The sequence below is a fragment of the Pituophis catenifer genome, unplaced genomic scaffold (genome assembly GCF_029215685.1).
Source record: "Pituophis catenifer annectens isolate HBS135680 unplaced genomic scaffold, rPitCat1.0.hap2 SCAF_1, whole genome shotgun sequence".
Classification (NCBI taxonomy): domain Eukaryota; kingdom Metazoa; phylum Chordata; class Lepidosauria; order Squamata; family Colubridae; genus Pituophis; species Pituophis catenifer.
The window spans coordinates 345,197,957-345,219,330 of NW_027256881.1; the positions used below are offsets into that span (position 1 = coordinate 345,197,957).

At 42.5% G+C, this 21,374-nt stretch overlaps 1 protein-coding gene across 1 annotated transcript; it reads right to left on the reverse strand.

The window, feature by feature from the left end:
- Positions 1-1,116: 1,116 nt before the first annotated feature.
- Positions 1,117-19,937, reverse strand: MYDGF (myeloid derived growth factor). Its single transcript, XM_070931906.1, has 6 exons — positions 19,770-19,937; positions 8,307-8,357; positions 7,047-7,108; positions 5,059-5,140; positions 2,568-2,640; positions 1,117-1,716 (listed from the first exon to the last, which is right to left on the reverse strand). Exons 1-6 carry the CDS (start codon positions 19,935-19,937, stop codon positions 1,637-1,639), a joined length of 516 nt encoding a protein of 171 aa, XP_070788007.1. The 3' UTR covers positions 1,117-1,636.
- Positions 19,938-21,374: the final 1,437 nt, after the last annotated feature.

The window sequence follows — 21,374 nt, forward strand, 5'->3', positions numbered from 1 at the left end:
ACTCTACTATGGAGAAATGGATCTTTTCTTTTTTCTTCCCAGCCATTCTCTTTCCCCTCAAGTCAGCTTTTTCTAGGGAGGACTAAATATTGCCAAAAACCTGAGTTTAGCTATTCTCACAACATTGGATGGAGTCAGTTTTAATCTGTGGTGCACGATTAAATCGATCTGAGGCTAAATTTAAAGGAGGGATTAGCAGTCGGGGGCGTGTTTGAGTTGGTGTGTCAAAATGCCAAGATGACAGCTACAATTAAGAGGATCAAACTCCACCCGCAGACTTTCACTCATCACCACATGGGACGACGATGCTCCTGTTAGTCACCCCATTAAGTGTAGGCCGCTGAAAGTTCATGCGCCATCTTGAATCCGTAACCTGGACAATGTTTTGGAGTTCAATGTAATGTGTGATTTCAGGTTGGGCGATTTGTGGAACTGCGTCGAATAAACTTTGGATCTGTTAATCCAAGGGGCGCATGCGGGGGGGCTGCATGTGCGGGGGGCACGCATTGCATTTGGGGGACTTCAGGTTTGGCGCCGCGGCGATCCAGTCGGGAAAATAGCGGGGCTCTGCTGAGCCCCGCGAAAACCCCGACTGTCGAGCCGCCACTGACAGGTCTGTGGACCTACCCTGTCCTGTAGGGACAGGGGGAAAGAGAGGGACTCCTTGGACGGCCGAGAGGAATGGGCAAGTTCCTCAGGGCCGGAGAAGCCCTCTGAGCCGGCAGCAGGGGAGCGGCAGCCATAGCGGAAGCCGGAGCCACAACTTCTGAATAACAGAATAATAACAGAGTTGGAAGGGACCTTATAGGTCATCTAGTCCAACCCACTCAAGCAGGAACCCCTGACAGAGGACAGAGGACAGAGGACAGTCTCTTCTTGAAAGCCTCCAGTGATGAAGCTCCCACAACTACTGAAGGCAGCTTCTGTTCCATTGGTTGATTGTTCTCACGGTCAGGAAATTTCTCCTTACTTCCCCGTTGAATCGCCCTTAAGAAATGTCTTGCTTAGCGACAGAAATTCTGGGCTCGAATGTGGTCGTAACTTGAGGACCCGCTGTCTTTTCTCCTCTTTGGTAAGGGAAGCGAGGTGGGAAAGGCAGGCGGAAACTCGCCGGAGTTGAGGATATAAATCTGTTTTTATTATACGATTGCTCCATTTCCACGGGAGGGGCGGGGGAGGGGGATTTTTAGCGGGGAGGTGACCATTCGACCAGTATATGGGGAAGAGGTGGGAAGAGGGGAGAAGGAAACTTTTTGGAGGGGATTACACGCGCGAGCAAAACACGCACACACCAATTCCTGCAAAGGGATGGACTTTCTGCAAGACTTTTGGGCTAAATCCTGCTCCAAGTGGATACGGCCAGATCCTATGCAATCAGTTTTTGCAGCATCGGATCCGAGATGCAGTAATCCTGTCCCCAGTTCGCTTCTCACGCGTTGCAGGACACGGAAGAATGCGGTGGAAGGGAGCTCCCGAGTCCAAGGGTCATACGCATGGCTTCTGTTTCTTCCCCAAATGTGTTCTTCTTAACATGGCGCGCTCAGGTGGACCTTGGGATCCGTGAAAAGAAGAGTCCCCACAAAGAGCGACCCGAGGTCCCACCGTGTGTCTTCGCTGAGGCCAAGATGGACGGGGCTCACAGTTCATCGTGGGATTTTTCGGCCACGATCATCAGCTTGGAGAGTTCGGAGTGGAATTTGCCCTCCCGGTGAGACACTGGAAAGGGGAAGAGGATGGCAGGAAGATTAGAAATAGAATAGAAATAGAATAGAAATGGGATAGGGATAGAAGAATTAGAATTAGAATTAGAAAATGAGAATTAAAGAATTTGAATTAGAGAATTAGAATTAGAGAATGAGAATTAAAGAATTTGAATTAGAGAATGAGAACTAGAGAATTAGAATTAAAGAATTAGAATTAGAGAATGAGAATTAGAGAATTAGAATTAGAATTAAAGAATTAGAATTAAAGAATTAGAAATAGAGAATTAGAAGTACAGAATTAGAATTACAGAATTAAAATTAGAGAACTAGAATTAGAGAATCAGAATTAAAGAATCAGAATTAGAGAATTAGAATTAGAGAATTAGAGTTAGAGAATTAAAATGAGAATTAGAGTTAGAGGATCAAAGAATTAGAATTAGAGGATTAGAGAATTAGAATTAAAGAATTAGAATTAAAGAATTAGAATTAGAGAATGAGAATTAGAGAATTAGAGAATTAGAATTAGAGAATGAGAATTAAAGAATTAGAATTAGAGAATTAGAATTAGAGAATGAGAATTAGAGAGTAAGAATTAGAATTAAAGAATTATAAGTACAGAATTAAAATTAGAGAATTAGAATTAGAGAATTAGAATTAAAGAATCAGAATTAGAGAATTAGAGAATTAGAATTAGAGAAATAGAATTAGAGAATTGGAATTAGAGAATTAATTAGAATTAGAAGTAGAATAGAAATAGAATAGAGAGAGTTGGAAGGGACCTTGGAGGTCTTCTACTCCAGAGTTGGTTGAAAGATGGGTGGCTGTCTAGATGTTATAAACAAACAAACAAATAAACAAACTCACCTGCCCGTTCTGTGACCAGGAATTCCTCCTCTTTTAATGGGACATCGTTCTGTCCTCCGACGCTAGCCGAGGACTGAAAGAAACAAACCCCTCAGTCAAGCAGGAGCACCCAAAAGGCTCGATCCCAGCCCTACTATTTTAATGGCCGGTCACTGAGACAAGAGGGAAGTGGGCCCAGGGTGTTGGCAATGTTCAAAAAAGGTCAAGATGGCAGCCTCAACTCCACCGAGGAGATACTAGTGCACCCAAGGAAATCCTGTGTAGTTAAGGTTTCACAACTTTCACAAGTTGATGTATGTGGTCTTCAACGCCAGGAATTCCCCAGCTAATATGGGTGGACTACAACTCCCAGAATTCCCCAGCCAGCATGGATGAATCATCAAAATGGACATCAACCCCCAGAATTCCTCAGGCAGTATGATAGGACTTCAACCCCAAGAATTTCCCAGGTAGCATGGATGGACGTCAACCCCAGAATTCCCCAGCCCACATCGGTAGACATCAACTTCCAGAATTCCCTAGCCAACATTTTTGGACTTCAACTCCCAGAATTCCCTAGCCCACATGGGTGGACTTCAACCCACAGAATTCTCCAGCCAACATTTTTGGACTTCAACCCCCACAATTCTCCAGACAGCAAGCTGGCTGAGGAATTCTGGGAATTGAAGTCCATATATCTTCAAGTTGTCCAGGTTGAAAATCCCTGCTCTAGAGCAGGGGTCTCCAACCTTGGCAACTTTAAGACTTGTGGACTTCAACTCCCAGAATTCCTCAGCCAGCTTGCTGCCTGGAGAATGCCGGCTGGCTGAGGAATTCTGGGAGTTGAAGTCCACAAGTCTTAAAGTTGCCAAGGTTGGAGACCCCTGCTCTAGAGGCTGTGAGGTATGGGGGAGAGGGAGCCAAGCAGATGTGGTTGAGAACAGCAGCACACTTGAGGGGTGGGGCGTCAATGAAAGAAAGACAACATGACCTACACTTAAAAGTACCCGATGGGAAGCTTAAAAAGGAGTCCTCTACTCTACCATAACGAGACCGGGGGGAAGGCCAGGGTTGAACCAAGAGTAGACTAAGCTTTATAACCAGGAGTAGGGCGACGAATGGATGCAGTTGAGAGACGCCATTTTTCCTCATTATTTACCCTTTCAAACCAGAGAGTTTATTTATCATAGATCTGGAAGGGACCCTGGAGGTCTTCTACTCCAGCGCCCTGCTCAGGCAGGAAACTCTACCCCATTCAAAACAAATGATTGTCCAGTCTCTTCTTAAAAACCTCCAGTGATGGAGCACCCACAACTTCTGGTGGCAAGCTGTTCCACTGGTTAATTGTTCTCGCTGTCAGAAAATTTCTTCTTCGTTCTAGGTTGCTTCTCTCCTTGATTAGTTTCCACCCGTTGCTTCTTGTCCTGCCTTCGGGTGCTTTGGAGAATAGCTTGACTCCCTCTTCTTTGTGGCAGCCCCTGAGATATTGGAAGATGCTATCGTGTCACCCCTAGTCCTTCTTTTCATTAAACTAGATCAGGGGCGTCAAACTCACATCGTCACGGCATCGTCACGTGATGTATCGGGACTTTTTCCCCCTTCGATAAACCGGGTGTGGGTGTGGTCAGCATGTGACGCATCTGGCCCGTGGGACAGGAGTTTGACAGCCCTGAACTAGACCTACCCAATTCCAGTAACTGTTCTTCATATGTTTTAGTCTCCAGCCCCCTCATCATCTTTGTTGCTCTTCTCCATTAGTTCTGTCTTATCACTGTTAGTTCTTTCTGGGCCTCCTAGCAGAAGCCTCGGAGCCTTTCCCCTATATCCCTTTTTTATATGTTCTATTTAATAATTGACCATTCGAAGGCACTCACCATAAGATCAGTTTTGTCCTCGAATTGCATATATTATATATGTAGGTAGCCCTCGACTTACGACAGTTCATTTAGTGGCCATTCAAAGTTACAACGGCACTGAAAAAAGGGACTTATGACCGTTTTTCCCACTTATAAACGTTGCAGCATCCCCGTGGTCACGAGAATTACATTCGGGTGCTTGACAACTGGTTCACATTTATGACGGTTGCAGTGTCCCCGGGTCACGCGATCCCCTTTTGCGACGAGCAGAGTCAATGGGGGAAGCCAGATTCGTTTAACGACCGTGTTACTAATTTAACAACTGCAGCGATTCGCTTAACCAATGGGGTGAGAAAAGTCGTAAAACGGGGCAAGACCCCCTTAACAAGTTTCTCACTTTGCAATATCAATTTTGGGCGGAATTGAGGGCTACCTGTATAGGTATATTCTATGTACCTCATCAGTCCCAATATAAGGGTGAAGTTGGTTGGGTAGTGCCTCCTAGTGGTCAGCAGAAAATATAGGAAGGGCCAAGAATTTTGTAGTAGGCGAACCCATAAACTGAGAGGGAGAAAGGGACTCCTCAATTCAAACTGGCATACAAATCCTGAGTTACAGGCACCACCTTCCCCCAGCCCCCTTCAGACGGGACTCACGTAAGCCATGGCGTACTGGATCTTTGCTCCTTTCATCTCAGCTTTAAACTGGGTGAAGAAAAGGTAAGATTTTCCTTGGGGCCTAAAAGAAAAGGAAAAAAAAAAGAATGGGGATGGAGGAGGAGGAGGAGGAGGAGAAGAAGAAGAAGAATAGGAGGAGGGGGAGGGGGGAGGGGGGAGGAGGAGGAGAAGAATAGGGAGGGGAGGAGAGGGGAGGAGGAGGAGGGGGAGGAGAAAAAAAGAAGAATAGGAAAGGGAGGAGAGGAGGAGGAGAAGAATAGGGAGGGGAGAGGAGAGGAGGGGAGGAGGAGAAGAGGAGGGGGAGGGGGAGGAGAAGAAAAAGAAGAATAGGAAGGGGAGGGAAGGAGGAGGTAAGGAGGAGGAGAAGAAAAAGAAGAAGAAGAATAGGAGGAGGAGGGGGACGAGGAGGAGGAGGAGAATGGGGAGAGGAGGGGGAGGAGGAGAAGAAAAAGAAGCATAGGAAGGGGAGGGGAGGAGGAGGAGGAGAAGAAGAAGAGGAGGAGGGAAGGAGGAGGAGAAGAAGAAGAATAGGAGAAGGAGAAGGGGAGGAGGAGGAAAAGAAAAAGAAGAATAGGGAGGGGAGGGGAGGAAGAGGAGAAGAAGAGGAGGAGGAGGGAAGGAGGAGGAGAAGAAGAAGAATAGAAGGAGAAGGGGGAGGGGGAAGAGGAGGAAAAGAAAAAGAAGAATAGAGAAAGAGGGGGAGGAGGAGAAGAAAAAGAAGAATAGGAAGGGGAGGGGAGGAGGAGGAGGAGAAGAAGAGGAGGAGGAGGAGGGCAGAGGAGAGAAGACAAAAAGGGGAGGGAAAGAGAAAGGAAAAGGAAAGGAAAAATTGAATTCAATTGACTTGCATGTTTTATTTGGCCAAGTCTGATTAGACACCCAAGGAGTTTGTCTCTGGCACAGAAACACTCAGAGTGTTTCAGCAAAGCCACAGAAAGAAGAATAACAATAATAATAATAATACCAACAAAAGGAAGATTTAAAGATGATGATAAAAAGCATAAATACTAACACAGGTAAGCCCTTGACTTACGACCCCCAATTGAGCCCAAAATTTACGGTGCTAAGGGAGAAATTTGTCAGGTGAGGTTTTGCCCCATTTTGTGACTTTTCTTGCCTCGTATGTGAAGTGAATCACTGCGGTCGTTAAATTAGTCAGACGGTTGTTAAGTGAATCTGGTTTCCCCATTGACTTTTTTTTTTCATCAAACTAGACATACCCAATTCCTGCAGCCCTTCTTGGTATGTTTTAGCCTCCAGTCTCCTAATCTTCTTCGTTGCTCTTCTCTGCACTCTTTCTAGAGTCTCAACGTCTTTTTTACATCGTGGCGACCAAAACTGGATGCCGTACTCCAAGTGTGGCCTTATAAAGTGGTATTAACACCTCACGTGATCTTGATTCTATCCCTCTGTTGATGCAGCCTAGAACTGTGTTGGCTTTTTTGGCAACTGCCGCACACAGCTGGCTCGTATTTAAGTGATTGTCCACTAGGACTCCAAGATCCCTCTGTTGCTACTATTGAGCCAGGTACCACAGGAGAAGGGATGGAGGAGGAGGAGGAGGAAAAGAAGAAGGGAGAGAATGAAGGAGAGGAGGAGGAGAAGACAGGAAGGAGAGGAGGAGGAGGACGACTCTGGGGTCCTTGGCGCTTTCTGAGCTTGGTTGTTTTTCTGTAGACGTTTCATGACCCAATTAGGTAACATCATCAGTGCTATAAGGGAGTAGGGTTTGCAGAGAGACGAGGAGGAGGAGGAGCTTAGAATGGGCTGAAGATTTGCGTTGGCAACTGACAGTGGGCAACCGACCCACATTTATGATGGTTTAAGACCTGCAGTGATTCACTTGTGAGAAGAAATGTCATAAAATGGAGCCCACTCACCTGACAGCTGTTTGACGGTCATAAGGCGAGGACTACCTGTAAAGCTTATACCCGTAACCGGAGGGGGGGGGCGGTGTAAAGACATACCTCCAGATCGAACAGGAAATTAACTTCTTGTCTTCGCTGACCCCAATAATCATTTCCCATTGCTGAAATCAGAGAGAAGGGCAAAGGTCAATAAATGAATAGAATAAAATAAATAGAATAGAGAAGAAGAGAAGAGAAGAGAAGAGAAGAGAAGAGAAGAGAAGAGAAGAGAAGAGAAGAGAAGAGAAGAGAAGAAAAATAGGAAGAGGAGAGGAGAGAAGAGAAAAGAGGAGAGGAAAATACAATATACAGTATAACACAGAAGTGAGTACACCTCACATTTTGTAAATATTTAAGTATATCTTTTCATGTGACAACACTGAAGAAATGACACTTGGCTACAATGTAAAGTAGCGAGTATACAGCTTGTATAACAGTGTAAATTTACTAATTTACCATTTACTAAATCTGCACTACTATTAATCTTCTCATCGTTCCCATCACCCATCTCCTTCCACTTACGACTGTATGACTGTAACTTTGTTGCTTGGATTCTTACGATTTATATTGATATTGTTTCCTAATATGATTTGATTGCTTATTTGTATCCCATGACTATCATTAAGTGTTGTACCTTATGATTCTTGACAAATGTTTCTTATCTTTTATGTACACTGAGAGCGTATGCACCAAAGACAAATTCCTTATGTGTCCAATCACACTTGGCCAATAAAGAATTCTATTCTATTCTATTCTGTTCTGTTGTTCTGTTCTGTTCTGTTCTGTTGTTCTGTTCTGTTCTGTTTTGCGAAACGCAGAGGTCTTGTCTAGATCCACGTCAGGGGTGGGTTCTAAATTTTTTTACTACCGGTTCTGTGGGCGTGGCTTATTTTGTGGGCATGGCTTGGTGGGGGAGTAATGTGACTGGGTGGGTGTGGCCAACTATTTTTTTAAAAAAAATTTTTAAAGCATTTTTTTTACAACCTTAAGAGGTTGCAGAAAAAAATGCTTAGAAAAGCCTCTGACAATCCCAGCTGAGCCGCATGATCATCAGAGGCTTTTTTTTTTTTTACTTTTAAAAGCATTTTTTCGGCCGAAGAGGTTGTAGAAAAAATGCTTTTAAAAGTAAAAAAAAAAAAAAGCCTCTGATGAGGTGGGGTAAGCGAGCAGCGACCGGTTTGGGGCCGTGGCCAGCCAATGTTATTACCGGTTCTCCAAACTATTACAAATTTTTACTACCAGTTCTTGCGAACCGGGAGCAACCCACCACTGATCCACGTAGAATGGTTCACAAGGATTGAAAGAAAGAAAAAAACTTACCTCGTTCGTCCCGCCCTGAGCTGCGTAGGTAAAAGTGCAGGTAACGTCTCCCTGTTAAAAAAGAGAAATGAAATGGTAGGGAAATCCACGGTCTTCAAAACACAAAAGGTTGGACCTGCGCGACATGCCTCATTAGAGGCAGTCCTAGGCTCACGACCGCAATTCCCGCTGCTAAGCGAGAAAGCGGTTCCGTGAGTTTTGCCCCCTTTTACGACCTTGCTTTGCCGCAGTGGTTCAGCAAATCGGTGCCCTGGTTAAGTTCGTAACACGGTTATTTAAGTGAATCGGGCTTCCCCGTGGACTTTGCTCATCAGAAGGGATCGCAAAAAGAGATCACGTGACCCGGAGCCCGCTACAACCGACATAAATATGAAGCAGTTGCCAAGTGTCCAAATTTTGATCCAGTGAACTGTGGGAAACGGTCATTAAATGGGAACTGCCATTCAGTGGGGAAATGGTCAAAAGTCACTTTTCTCAGCGCCGTTGTAACTTTGAACGGTCACTAAATGAATGGTTATAAGTCAAGGACGACCCCTCTCCTAGAAGAATGAAATATTTTAGGAAATATTAAAAAGGCCGAACATGAGACTTCCGGTTGGTGATGCGTGGTGTCATGGCGTGGTGAGAGTGCTTGCTCTCTCCCACTGCCACCTAACGCACCGTTTTGGAGACCGTTCGAGGCGTGGAAGCTTGGAGGGCTTCGCGGACTATAGTGGGGCTTCGGTGAGTCGAGTGGCGGTGTGCAAACCCACCCGGCGCGACCGATTCCCGCTGTCAAACCAACGGGGCGCGTCTGCCCTTTAATGGCAGACCCGAAGCCACGATAGCCAACAAGAGGGGAAGCAAAGATTCCGGGAAGTAAGACAAGAACATCGGTAACCACCTACCCCAGAGCGCGCTTGACTTCGGAGGAGCGAATAAAGCACTGCTGGCTGGATCGGAGCGGAAGGGCTCAAAGAGGAAAAAAGCGGCGATTGAAAGAGAGGAGGAGGAGTGACAGCGAGATCGCAGATAGGCCGGCAAGAAGGCAAGAAGGAAGGAAGGGAGATCGGCAAGCGGACCAGCGGCACTAGCCTTTTTTTTGGATTTAATTTGCTGCACAGATCGAGCTTGGAGGACGTGGGGAAGAGATTCTGCTGATTGAGGAGAGCAACCGGAAATTTAGGACCGGAAGTGCAACCATACTTGATACCAACGAGAAGAACAGCGAAAAGCTAGAGAGGAAAGAAGAAGCACCAGGAAGAGAATTAACAGAACAATTAAACTAACTTTTACAAGGAGTTGAAGATTCTGAAGAAGTAAGAAGTAGAAGGTGCAGTAATTAACGTACTTTCCAACAATAAGCTTTAATAAAGGTGGCACTCGAAGGGACTAAGAGGACTAGAATTTAAATCTATATTAATACATTTTGTCATTATTTTAAAAATAGTCTAAAACCACAATATATATATACTTGTTCCTCTTTTTTTTTCTTTTTTTTTCTTCTTTTTCTCTTTATGCATTTAAAGTATGTATAATATTTATATAAGTATTTTAAGGATTCAAAGTATTTAAAGCATATAGAAGTTTAGGGTATCAGAAGTAGTAATATTAATTAATTAATATATATAATATATTTCATTAATATATATAAATATTAGCATAGCTATATTAGAACGCACTATTTTTTACTTCTTACTTATTTATCTATTGACTCATTTATATATATACCTATCTAATCATTTACCTATTTACCTATTTATATATCTATTACTTAGTTATTAGCTATTTTTTTTTCTTCTATGGTTATTGATTGATTATGGTGTCTAAGATTACTAATATTACTAATATTCTTAAGGACAAATTTTTTATAAAACAGTGATTTAATTTATAACACCAATTAATTAAGTGCTTAATGACTGGATATTAAGTATTATTCTAACGATCATATGTATTGGTATTGAAAGGCCTTTAAGATTCGAGAACCCAATTAATTGCTAATTAAGAATTGAGCCAAACTAGAAACGCTGCTTCCAAATAAGGAATAGTTAATAAAGCCAAGTTGTGGGTAGCATAGCGGAGGAAAGGTCAAAACCTCATCTCTACCTGTCTGGTGAATTGGGAATAGCCTCAAAAACTCTTTCCTCCTCAGTATTGTTAACCAAACAAGGGAAGGTAACTAGTGGATGACAGTGTGGAGGAACATAGAAAGGATAGTCAAAGAACAGGCGAAGGTCCTCAGGGAGATGACAAGTTTTGCATCCACTGTGGCGAAAACAGGAAAGAAAATAACTCCTAGCGTTTCAAGCCCTACAATTACAATGTTGTCTCCTGCAACTCAGAAATCGATGGAAGGGCTATCAAAAACGGAGAAGGCATCAGTGATTCCAACAATGCAAGCGATGCAGGCATCACTAGTAACGATTCAAGAAACAATGCTTCTAATGCAAGAAAAAATGACCAACAACCACCAGGAAATCAAAATAGACATACAAGGCATTGACCAGAAAATAGGTGACATACAACAAGCCATTTCAAATAACGAACAGAGAATAGGTAAGATAGAATCTAAAGTCGAACAACAAGAGAAAGACCTAGAAACAGTGGATCAAAAATTAATGGCCCAGAATAGGGATCTGGAGGAAGCGATCATACAATTGGAAATGGACAAGGCCTCTTTCTACTTGCGCTTCCAAAACGTGATAGAGGACAAGGACGAAAATCTAGGCCAAGTAATGGCCGAAATAATAGCGGAGGTGCTCCAACAGGATTCAAATGACATAATAAAAGAGCTGGACGAGGTGTATAGAATACAAACTAACTATGCTAGACGGAACAATCTACCCAGAGAGGTGCACATAAGGTTCGCACGTAAGAAAGTGAGGGATATCTTTTATAAAATGGTAAAAGAAGAACCGATTAACTACAAGGAAAAAGAGGTGATTGTCTTGAAGCAAGTGCCGAGGAGGGTGAGAGAACAAAGGAGAGACTACAGATTTCTGGCCTCACAGCTAAATAAAAGGAATATACTTTTTAGATGGACCTTGCCGGAGGGGATGCTGATCACCTGGCAAGGAAGGAGGATTAAAATAAACAGCTTGGTGGAGGCACAAGAATTCCTTGACTATCTGAGAGGGTCAGAAGACGAACAAAGTAGTAAAGAGGAACTGGAAGCTGGCACTACAGAAGAAGAACTCACCCAGAAAAGCTCCCAAGAAGAGGCTTTGACGGGGAAAGAGAGTATAGGCGAGAAAGAAAAGGAAGAGAAAGAAAGAAGAGAAGCAGGAAAGAAACAAAGGCCCCAAAGAGCAGTTCGAGCTAATACTAACATCAAATTTAAGTAAATCAACAGAAAGTAAAAAGAATGGACGACTGGAAAACTATATCAATTAATGTAAACGGACTTAACGATCATAAAAAAAGAAAAATTTTCTTTAACAAATTAGTTATACAAAATGCTGATATTGTATGCCTCCAGGAGGTACATATTAAACAAGAACACATAAAATATTTGGATAATAAAAAACTGGGAAATCTGTATACCTCTTTAGCTACGAAGAAAAAGAGAGGGGTGGTACTATATATTAGAAAGGAGATGAAGACGAAATTGAAGTATGCAGACCCCAAAGGGAGATTACTAATTGTCGAAATCGAGAGAGGCAATACAACAATTTTAATAGTAGCGATCTATGCCCCAAATAAAAATTTGAAAGAGTTTTATAGTAAAACAAGAGATATAATAAGAGGATTGGACAATAATAATGTTTGCATCATTGGAGATTTTAATGGAGTGGTCGATGCGCATAAAGACCACAAAAGACCTAGAGGTCAAAAGAAAATGAGGAAAAACCTACCAAAAACCTTTTTTGACTTAGTTGATGAATTAAATCTCGTGGATATTTGGCGAACACTACACCCCAACAAGAGACAGTATACCTTCTACTCTAATCCCAACAAATCATGGTCCAGAATAGACATGATGTGGGCAAGCAGGAACTTGGGTATGGACATTGAGTCAGTGGAAATTTTACCTAACACCTGGGCAGATCATAATCCACTGGAAATTAGATGGAAGAGTACATATAAGAGAAAAAATACAAGGTGGAGAATGAACACACAATTTTTACGAGACAAAAAAAATATCGACAAAGTCAAGAGGGAATTAGAAATCTTTTTTGAAGAAAATGAAAAAGAACCAACAAACCCGGGGATAATCTGGGATACGATGAAGGCCTATTTAAGAGGCCTAATGATATCTTATGGAGCGTTCAGAAATAAAGAGAGGAGAGAATCTCTAAGAATATTACTAGAAGAACTGGCAAAGGCAGAGAAAGAGGCCCAAATAAACCCTGACAATGAAGTAATAAAAGCAAATTGGATGAATATTCGTCATAAATTAAATATAATGGATCAAGAAAAACTTGCATTTAACATTAAGAGAACAAAACAATATTACTTCGAGAATGCCAACAAGCCAGGAAGGTGGTTATCTTACAGAATTAAAAAGGAGAAAGAGAAAGGAATCATCTTCCAACTTGAAGACACCGAAGGTCATACCACAACTAAGGAAGAAAAAAAATTGGAGATAGCATACAATTTTTATGCGTCTTTATATAAGGAAGAGGATATATCCAAAGAGAAAGTAAAACAATATTTATTGGAGGAGGGAATGCCACAGATTGGAGAGGAGGAAAAAGAAATATTAAATAAAGAGATTACACTAACAGAGGTAAAGACTGCAATTGCCAAATTGAAAAAGAACAAATCCCCGGGCCCGGATGGATTCCCAGGGGAACTATACAAAAATTTAGAATTAGAAGATATCCTACTCCCAAGAATGCTACAAATTTTTAATGAGGCCCTGATGAAAAACAAAATACCAGAATCCTGGAGAGAGGCCTATATTATACTTTTACCAAAAGAGGGATCGAACACCAAATTGATACAGAATTACCGGCCAATTTCACTTCTCAACACGGATTATAAAATATATATGAACATATTAGCGGAAAGACTAAAAAAAATTCTAAATAAGATAATACATAGTGATCAGAATGGATTCCTCCCAGGGAGGCATATAAGGAATAACACTAGGACGATCCTGGATGTGCTAGAATATTATGAGGAACATCCGGAAAAAGAGGTAGCACTAGTCTTTTTAGATGCACAGAAGGCCTTCGACAATTTGAATTGGGAGTTTATAAAGCAACAATTGAACATAATGGGATTTGGACAAAATTTTACAAATACAATAAAGACGATTTATGAGAAACAAAGGGCCAACATTCTAGTAAATGGGGAACTCACCAAAACATTTCAGATCAGTAAAGGAGTAAGACAGGGATGCCCAATGTCACCACTTTTGTACATATTGGCACTAGAAGTGCTATTGAAAAAGATTAGAGAGACCGGTCAAATTAAAGGGCTCAAAATAAGGAAGGAAATATATAAAGTTCAAGCGTTTGCGGATGACGTCGTCCTAATCATGGAAGAACCGGTTGAAACAGGTACACATATATTGGAAACACTTGATAAATATGGAGAAGTAGCAGGACTTAAATTAAACAAATCTAAAACTAAAATGCTCACTAAAAATATGACGAAAAATCAAAAAGAAGTCCTGGAGGAATCTATGGGAATCCAAATTGCGAAAAAAGTAAAATATTTGGGAGTATGGATCTCAACAAAGTATTCGGCCCTTAAAGAAGACAATTATATACCCCTGGTAAAAAGTATAAAACAAGATTTGGAGAAGTGGGGGAAGTTGCAAATTTCCTTCCTCGGGAGGATAGCGACCATTAAAATGAGTATCCTACCCAAATTGCTGTTCTTGTTTCAAACAGCGCCAATCAAATTGGATAAAAAAATTTTCAATGAACTCAATGCCATTATCAGGAAGTTTATATGGGGAGGGAAAAAACCAAGAATAGCAATCAGGAGTTTACAAGATAAAAAAAATAGGGGAGGGCTAGGATTACCTATTTGGGAAACATATCACAAGGCAGCAATCCTTGTATGGTTAAAAGAATGGGCGACGTTAGCGAACAAAAGAATTCTAACATTAGAAGGGCATGAGCTTCAGATGGGTTGGCATGCCTATCTATGGGAAACCGGGAAAAAAACCAAAACATATTTCAATAAACATAAACTGAGGGACATACTAAAATCTACGTGGGACGAAATAAGACGGAAACATTACACTAAAATTCCCAGCTGGCTCTCAACCATGGAGGCGATAATCTACCCAAACGTTCTGGACTATGGCAAAACTGTAAAATACAAAGAAATTCTAGATGAGGCAGGGAACCTCAAAACATTAGAACAATTAAAAGAACAAGGCATTTGTATTGAATGGTGGACATATGCGCAGATAAAATCAAGACACAAAAAAGATAAAGTACAATATGGCATAGAAATGGGGAGCAAAGATTTTGACAAAATTTGGATGGGTACAGATAATAAATTATTAGCTAAAATATATAACTACTTAGTAGAATATGATCTGATGGAAGAAGTAGTTAAAGGCCCAATGTTAGCATGGGCAAAAAATATTGGGAAAAATATAAATTTGGAAGAATGGGATCAATTATGGAACATTAACATAAAACTCACCAAGGCAACCACTTATAAGGAAAACCAGTACAAGATGATTTATAGGTGGCATCTAGCACCGGCTAGAATTGCTAAGATCTTCCCTAACTCTAACCCAAGGTGTTGGAAGTGTGCACACCAGCAAGGTTCCTTTTACCATTGCTGGTGGACGTGCTCCCAAGCAAAAAAGTACTGGAAGACGATTTGTAATTGGCTCTCAGAAATAATAGGTGAAACTTTTGAATTAGATCCTAAAATACTTCTCCTGGGAATTCTTCAGAAGGAAATGACAAAAAAGAAGAAATATTTGGCATTGCATATAATAACAGCAGCAAGAATTGCCTTCGCCCAACAATGGAAAGAGAAAAAAATCCCGAATGAGGAACAAGTAATCGGCAAAATAATGGAGTGTGCCGAGATGAATAAATTAACATTAGAAATTAATGACAGAGATGATTCGGATTATTACAGCGTATGGGACAAGTGGTACGGGTGGCTAGAGAAGAGGAAATTGAAATAAAAAGGGAAGAGACCAGAACAAGAAATAGTAAAACGGAATAGTAAGAGAAGATGTAGAGAGGATGGTAGGAAAGATAAGATGGCAAGGAGAGGATACTCGGATAAGTAGGAGACAAAAATCTATGTATTCATTAATGTATAGTAGAAGATTATTATAGATATATAATATACGACCTAAATGAAATGAGAACACAATTCTCCACTTTTTCTTTATTTACTGCTATGCACTACTATGTATCTGGGCTGGAAAAATCACTCACTTATGTTCAATATGTAATTTGCATTTATTTCCTTTTCCATACTATGTAACCGGATGGAGAAAAAATTGTATTATTATAACTTCTTACAATAAAACACTTAAAAAAAAAAAAAATAAAATAAAAAGGCCGAACATTTCCCCTAAAAGAGAAATAGATCTTAAGACAGAAACTCAGCCCCAGCTGATATTTTAGTTATCTACAAGACAAAAGACTGGGCCAGTTTATCTACAAAACAATAGATCTTCACTCTCGGGACATAATAGGATTAGCCCTCTACTGTTGTGGCCCGTCAGCGGCCTGTGCAGTTTGTAGCTGATTCTGACAGTGAGGAGGCTGGTGTGGTGCTGCGCCAGCAGCCTGTGCAGCTGGTGCTCGAGTCGGACAGTGAGGAGGCTGGAGAAGATGTGGTGCCAGAGGCGGGGATTCAGCCAGGGCCTCCAGAAGCTCCCATAAGTGAAGAGGAAGAAGAGGAGGAGCCTCTTCTCGATGCACGGGCGCGCAGAGCTGCCAAAAGGCAGGAGTGGCTCCTCAGGAGGAGGTCTCCTCGAGAGTAAGGTTTGGGGCTAATTGGCCACTCCCTTAGCCTATTTAAGGAGGAACGCCAACTGAAGCAAGTTGTAGGGAACAACTTTAGTTCACTCTACTTCGCGTCTGGATTCTCTGCACATTGCTTCTGGGCTTTCTTCCAACCTTCGTAAGATTGTGATTACTTTATCTTTGGTTTCTTGTAGGCTGTTAAGAAAGTTTATTAACAACCTTTGTTTTGAAAAAGACTGAGTTATTTTAGTAAATTAAGTTTTGTACAAACTTTGTGTGTGCTGTATTCTTTGGAGTCCGTAGCTGGGGCAGAACATCTACCCATCTAGCAACAGAACTCACCACACACAATCTAGGGAGATTGCATCACCCAGCAAGATTCAACCAAGCCTGGGACACAAGACAACCTACAAAGTTACCCCTGCACAGCCCCATGGGAGTCTGACAACTAATCAGAGTACATTTCTTACACAGGAACAGGAAGCCCCAAGGCAGGGCGCAGGAGAGGGTATAAATCTCTCTCTCTCTCTCTCTCTCTCTCACCCATATGCTCTTTTTGCCCAGGACCTCAACCCACATGGTCCTGTCCACCATTAAACCATCTTTCCAAGCAGCCTTCCATGTTTCCAGTGTCTTTCTCTCTGCTTGGAACTGAACCCAGATGGACATTTCTTCCAACACCATTTAGCAGCTCCTGATTTGACCTGACACAAAAGCCAGGGATTGTTGTTTAATCATGATTACCTAAAAACTCTTGTTTATAGCTTCCATTTCACGATTAAGTTCTACTTTTGTTATGTATTTAGATTGTGTTGCTTAATTTTTTTTTCTATCCTTGTGTTGGTTTTCTTCTGGATTGTTTACAGGATAATGTTTATTTTAATTATGCTCTCCATCCACCTTTTACTGGTTGCATGTTTTTACTGGACGGCTGCGACACGCTGGAATCTTTGTAAATTTGGCAGTATGGAGAAAGAACACTTCCCTTTTTTTTACGAAGAATGAATGAATGACTAAAATTAGCTACCTACCTATTTTAATTTTAATATTTTTTTATTCTGACTTTATTATTTTTTATAAGTAACGCAAGGTGGCAAACATATCTAATAGTCTTTGAATTCTGACCAAAATTGAGCCTAAAATTTATGTTGCTAAGCAAGATAGTAGTTAAGTGAGTTTTGCCCCGTTTTATGACCTTTCTTGCCACACTCATTAAGGGAATCCCTGCAGTTGTTAAGTTAATAACATGATTGTTAAGCGAATCTGGCTTCCCTGTTGACTTTGCTTGTCAGAAGGTCACAAAAGGGGATCATATGACCACGGGACACTGTGACCGTCATAAATATGAGTCGGTTGTTAAGCATCCGAATTTTGATCACGTGACCACAGGGATGTTGCAATGGTGTGAAAAATAGGGCCGAGGTGGCGCAGTGGTTAGAGTGCAGTACTGCAGCTACTTCAGCTGACTGCTAGTTCAGCAGATCAGCGGATCAAATCTCACCGGCTCAAGGTTGACTCAGCCTTCCATCCTTCCGAGGTGGGTAAAATGAGGACCCAGATTGTTGGGGGGCAATATGCTATTTAGTATACTGTCTTTGGTGTAAGCCGCCCAGAGTCCTCGGAGAGTGGGCGGCATAGAATTATGACTAATAATAATATTCTATTCTATTCTATTCTATTCTATTCTATTCTATTCTATTCTATTCTATTCTATTATTATTTTCTATTCTATTCCATTCCATTCCATTCCGCTTGAGCAGGAGGCTGGACTAGATGACCTCCAAGGTCCCTTCCAGCTCATTCATTCTATTCATCCTATTCATTCCATTCCATTCCATTCCATTCCATTCCATTCCATTCCATTCTATTCCATTCTATTCTATTCTAGATGACCTCCCAAGATCCCTTCCAACTCTGTTATTCTATATTCTCTTTGGGACTAACTGTGGTCGCTCTTTATTTTTCTGCAGGACGATTATATTGAGTAATAAAAAAAAAAAGTAAAAAATGGGCATGTCAGTTTTTTCAGTGCTGTTATAACTTTGAATGGTCACTAAATGAACTGTTATAAGTGGAGGACATCCTGTATTCTTTCTTCCTATTCTATTTTCCCTGTAACAACAATCCTGTGAGGTGGGTAGGCTGAGAAAAAGCCCAAAGTCACCTAGCCAGCTTTCATGCTTAAAGTAGGACTAGAACTCAGTCTCCTGGTGATTGGCCCAAAGTCACCTAACCAGCTTTCATGCCTAAGGAAGAACTAGAATTCACAGTCTCCTGGTGCTTGGCCCAAAGTCACCCAGCTGGCTTTCATGTCTAAGGAAGGACTAGAATTCACAGTCTCCTGGTGATTGGCTTAAAGTCACCTAGTCAGCTTTCACAAGTAAGTAAGCACTAGAACTCAGTGTTCCAGTTTCTAGCCCAATACCTTAACCACTAAACCAATATTCAATATAAGCTACCCTAACTGCAATGAACATCGATGTTCATACTTTTAATAAATACATATTCCTACTAATAATAATCCAATTCCCATATTGCCCAGCAATTCCCAGATATACTATGTTACCTCATTTTTTTTAACTGAAAAGGCCCTCAGAAATACTGAAACAAACGAACATGGTTCGTCCGTCTGCCACGTATTCTACTGCATTCGGTGACACTTGTCATCAGAGAAGGCATTGAATTCCGCAGCTGAATTCAGACCACCTACTCAATGGGCTCAATTGTGGTCATAAGTCGAGGACCACCTGGCAATCACCAGGAATTAAGATCCTTAACTTTTTAAAATGTTTATAGGCAGTCCTCGACTTACAACCGTTTGAAAGTTACAACGGTACTGAAAAAAAGCGACTTATGGCCATTTTTCACACTTAACCACCGTGTTATTAACTTGACTGCAGCGATTCGCTTAATAACTGCGGCAGGAAAGGTCGTAAAATGGGGGCCAAACCTCACTTAACAAGTGTCTCACTTAGCGACGGAAATGTTGGGCTCCATCGTGGTCGCAAGTCGAGGACTACCTGCACTTTATATAATATACAAAAAAAAAAACCCTTCAGCAATAACCCTGGGGAAAAAATAAGAAGTGTAACGCAACGTGCAAAGCCCGCAAAAATCGAATTTACCCCACTAATCAAGATATTAATATATAATAAAAAAAGTAATAGAAATGTTGGAAATATTTGGAAAGAGGTTTAAAGGGGCAGCCACATAAATGTAAAAAATTAAGAGGAAAGAGACACAGCATACATGGAGCCAATGGCAAGTGCCACCATCTTATAGGCAGGAATAAAATCATGGCAGAGGCTCTACCACCCATTTACCCCGGGGTAAGTTTGGGGCACCCACTATGAACTACAATTCTGCATTTAGCCACTTTCTACGGAAGCCTGGCCGGAACATGCCAAAACGCTCCGTCTTGCCCGCCTTCGGCTCTTAAGAGACCAATCACAGCATCACAAAAAAAACCCGCCCCTCCTTTCAACCAATCAGAAGCTAGCTTTTCGGGACTGAAGACTCAAGCCCGACCAATCAGCAGGCGCCACCTAGCTCTCTGCTCTGGCTCGTTCGCTCTCACCAGATTTTGCGAATACGAGTGAACCATCCCGCCGGGTCTGACATCGAAGTCGGCCTTGATGGGCTCCTGCTTTGCCCCGACCGCGGAGAGAAGGAGTTGCAGGAGGAAGAAGAAGGACGTCGAACTGTCCCAAAGCCTCCGGTTGCCGAGTAACCTGGGCGCCACCATCTTGGAAGAAGAAACGAAAAAAAAAAAAAAAAAAACCGTGGCCAGCTGATTGAGCTACGGGGAGCTGGAGCAGCCAAAGCGCGTTTTACTGTTCAACGCAGGCGCTTCTGTTTCCGGGAGGCCAAGGCGGCCATCTTTTAAAGGGGGCGCCGGCGGCTATTCAGTGGGAGTTACCAAAACTGGGCTGCAAAGTGCGGACGACCTGTAGAGGGCAGCAAAGAATATCAAAATCAGGGCCTCTCTGCTGCCATTGGCTAGCAGGGGAATTCTGGGAGTTGGAGTTCACACAGCTTCACGTGGCCTAAACTGCAAAGCCGTGGCAAATCTGTTCTGATGCAAAGTTGTCTGAATAATTGTTGCATTGACCTATCTCTGTGTGGGTACCAGAGCACCCACACGGTATCCAGTATCTCTGGTACTGGATGCAACCTCAGCAGGAAGAGTGAGATGAGGCGGTAGCTAAATGTAATGAAATACTTTAAAATAAATAAGAAGAAGTGGCTGCATTACTATTAGGACCCAATGAAAGAGCTACAAAAGTCAGAAGTTGGGGAAAGGAGGAGCAAAGAGCCAATTTGGTCTAGGGGGTTAAGGCACCAGAATGAAAACTGGGAGACTGTGAGTTCTAGTACTTTCTTAGCAATGAAACATGGCTGGGTGACTTTGGGCCAATCACCGGGAGACAATGAGTTCTAGTCCTGCCTTAGCCATGAAAGCCAGCTGGGTGACTTTGGGCCGATCACCAGGAGACAATGAGTTCTAGTCCCGCCTTAGCCATGAAAGCCAGCTGGGTGACTTTGGGCCGATCACCAGGAGACAGTGAGTTCTAGTCCCGCCTTAGCCATGAAAGCCAGCTGGGTGACTTTGGGCCGATCACCAGGAGACAATGAGTTCTAGTCCCGCCTTAGCCATGAAAGCCAGCTGGGTGACTTTGGGCCGATCACCAGGAGACAATGAGTTCTAGTCCTGCCTTAACCCTGAAAGCCAGCTGGGTGACTTTGGGCCGATCACCAGGAGACAGTGAGTTCTAGTCCCGCCTTAGCCATGAAAGCCACTTGGGTGACTTTGGGCCGATCACCGGGAGACAATGAGTTCTAGTCCTGCCTTAGCCATGAAAGCCACTTGGGTGACTTTGGGCCGATCACCAGGAGACAGTGAGTTCTAGTCTTGCCTTAACCCTGAAAGCCAGCTGGGTGACTTTGGGCCGATCACCAGGAGACAATGAGTTCTAGTCCTGCCTTAACCCTGAAAGCCAGCTGGGTGACTTTGGGCCGATCACCAGGAGACAGTGAGTTCTAGTCCCGCCTTAGCCATGAAAGCCACTTGGGTGACTTTGGGCCGATCACCGGGAGACAATGAGTTCTAGTCCTGCCTTAGCCATGAAAGCCACTTGGGTGACTTTGGGCCGATCACCAGGAGACAATGAGTTCTAGTCCT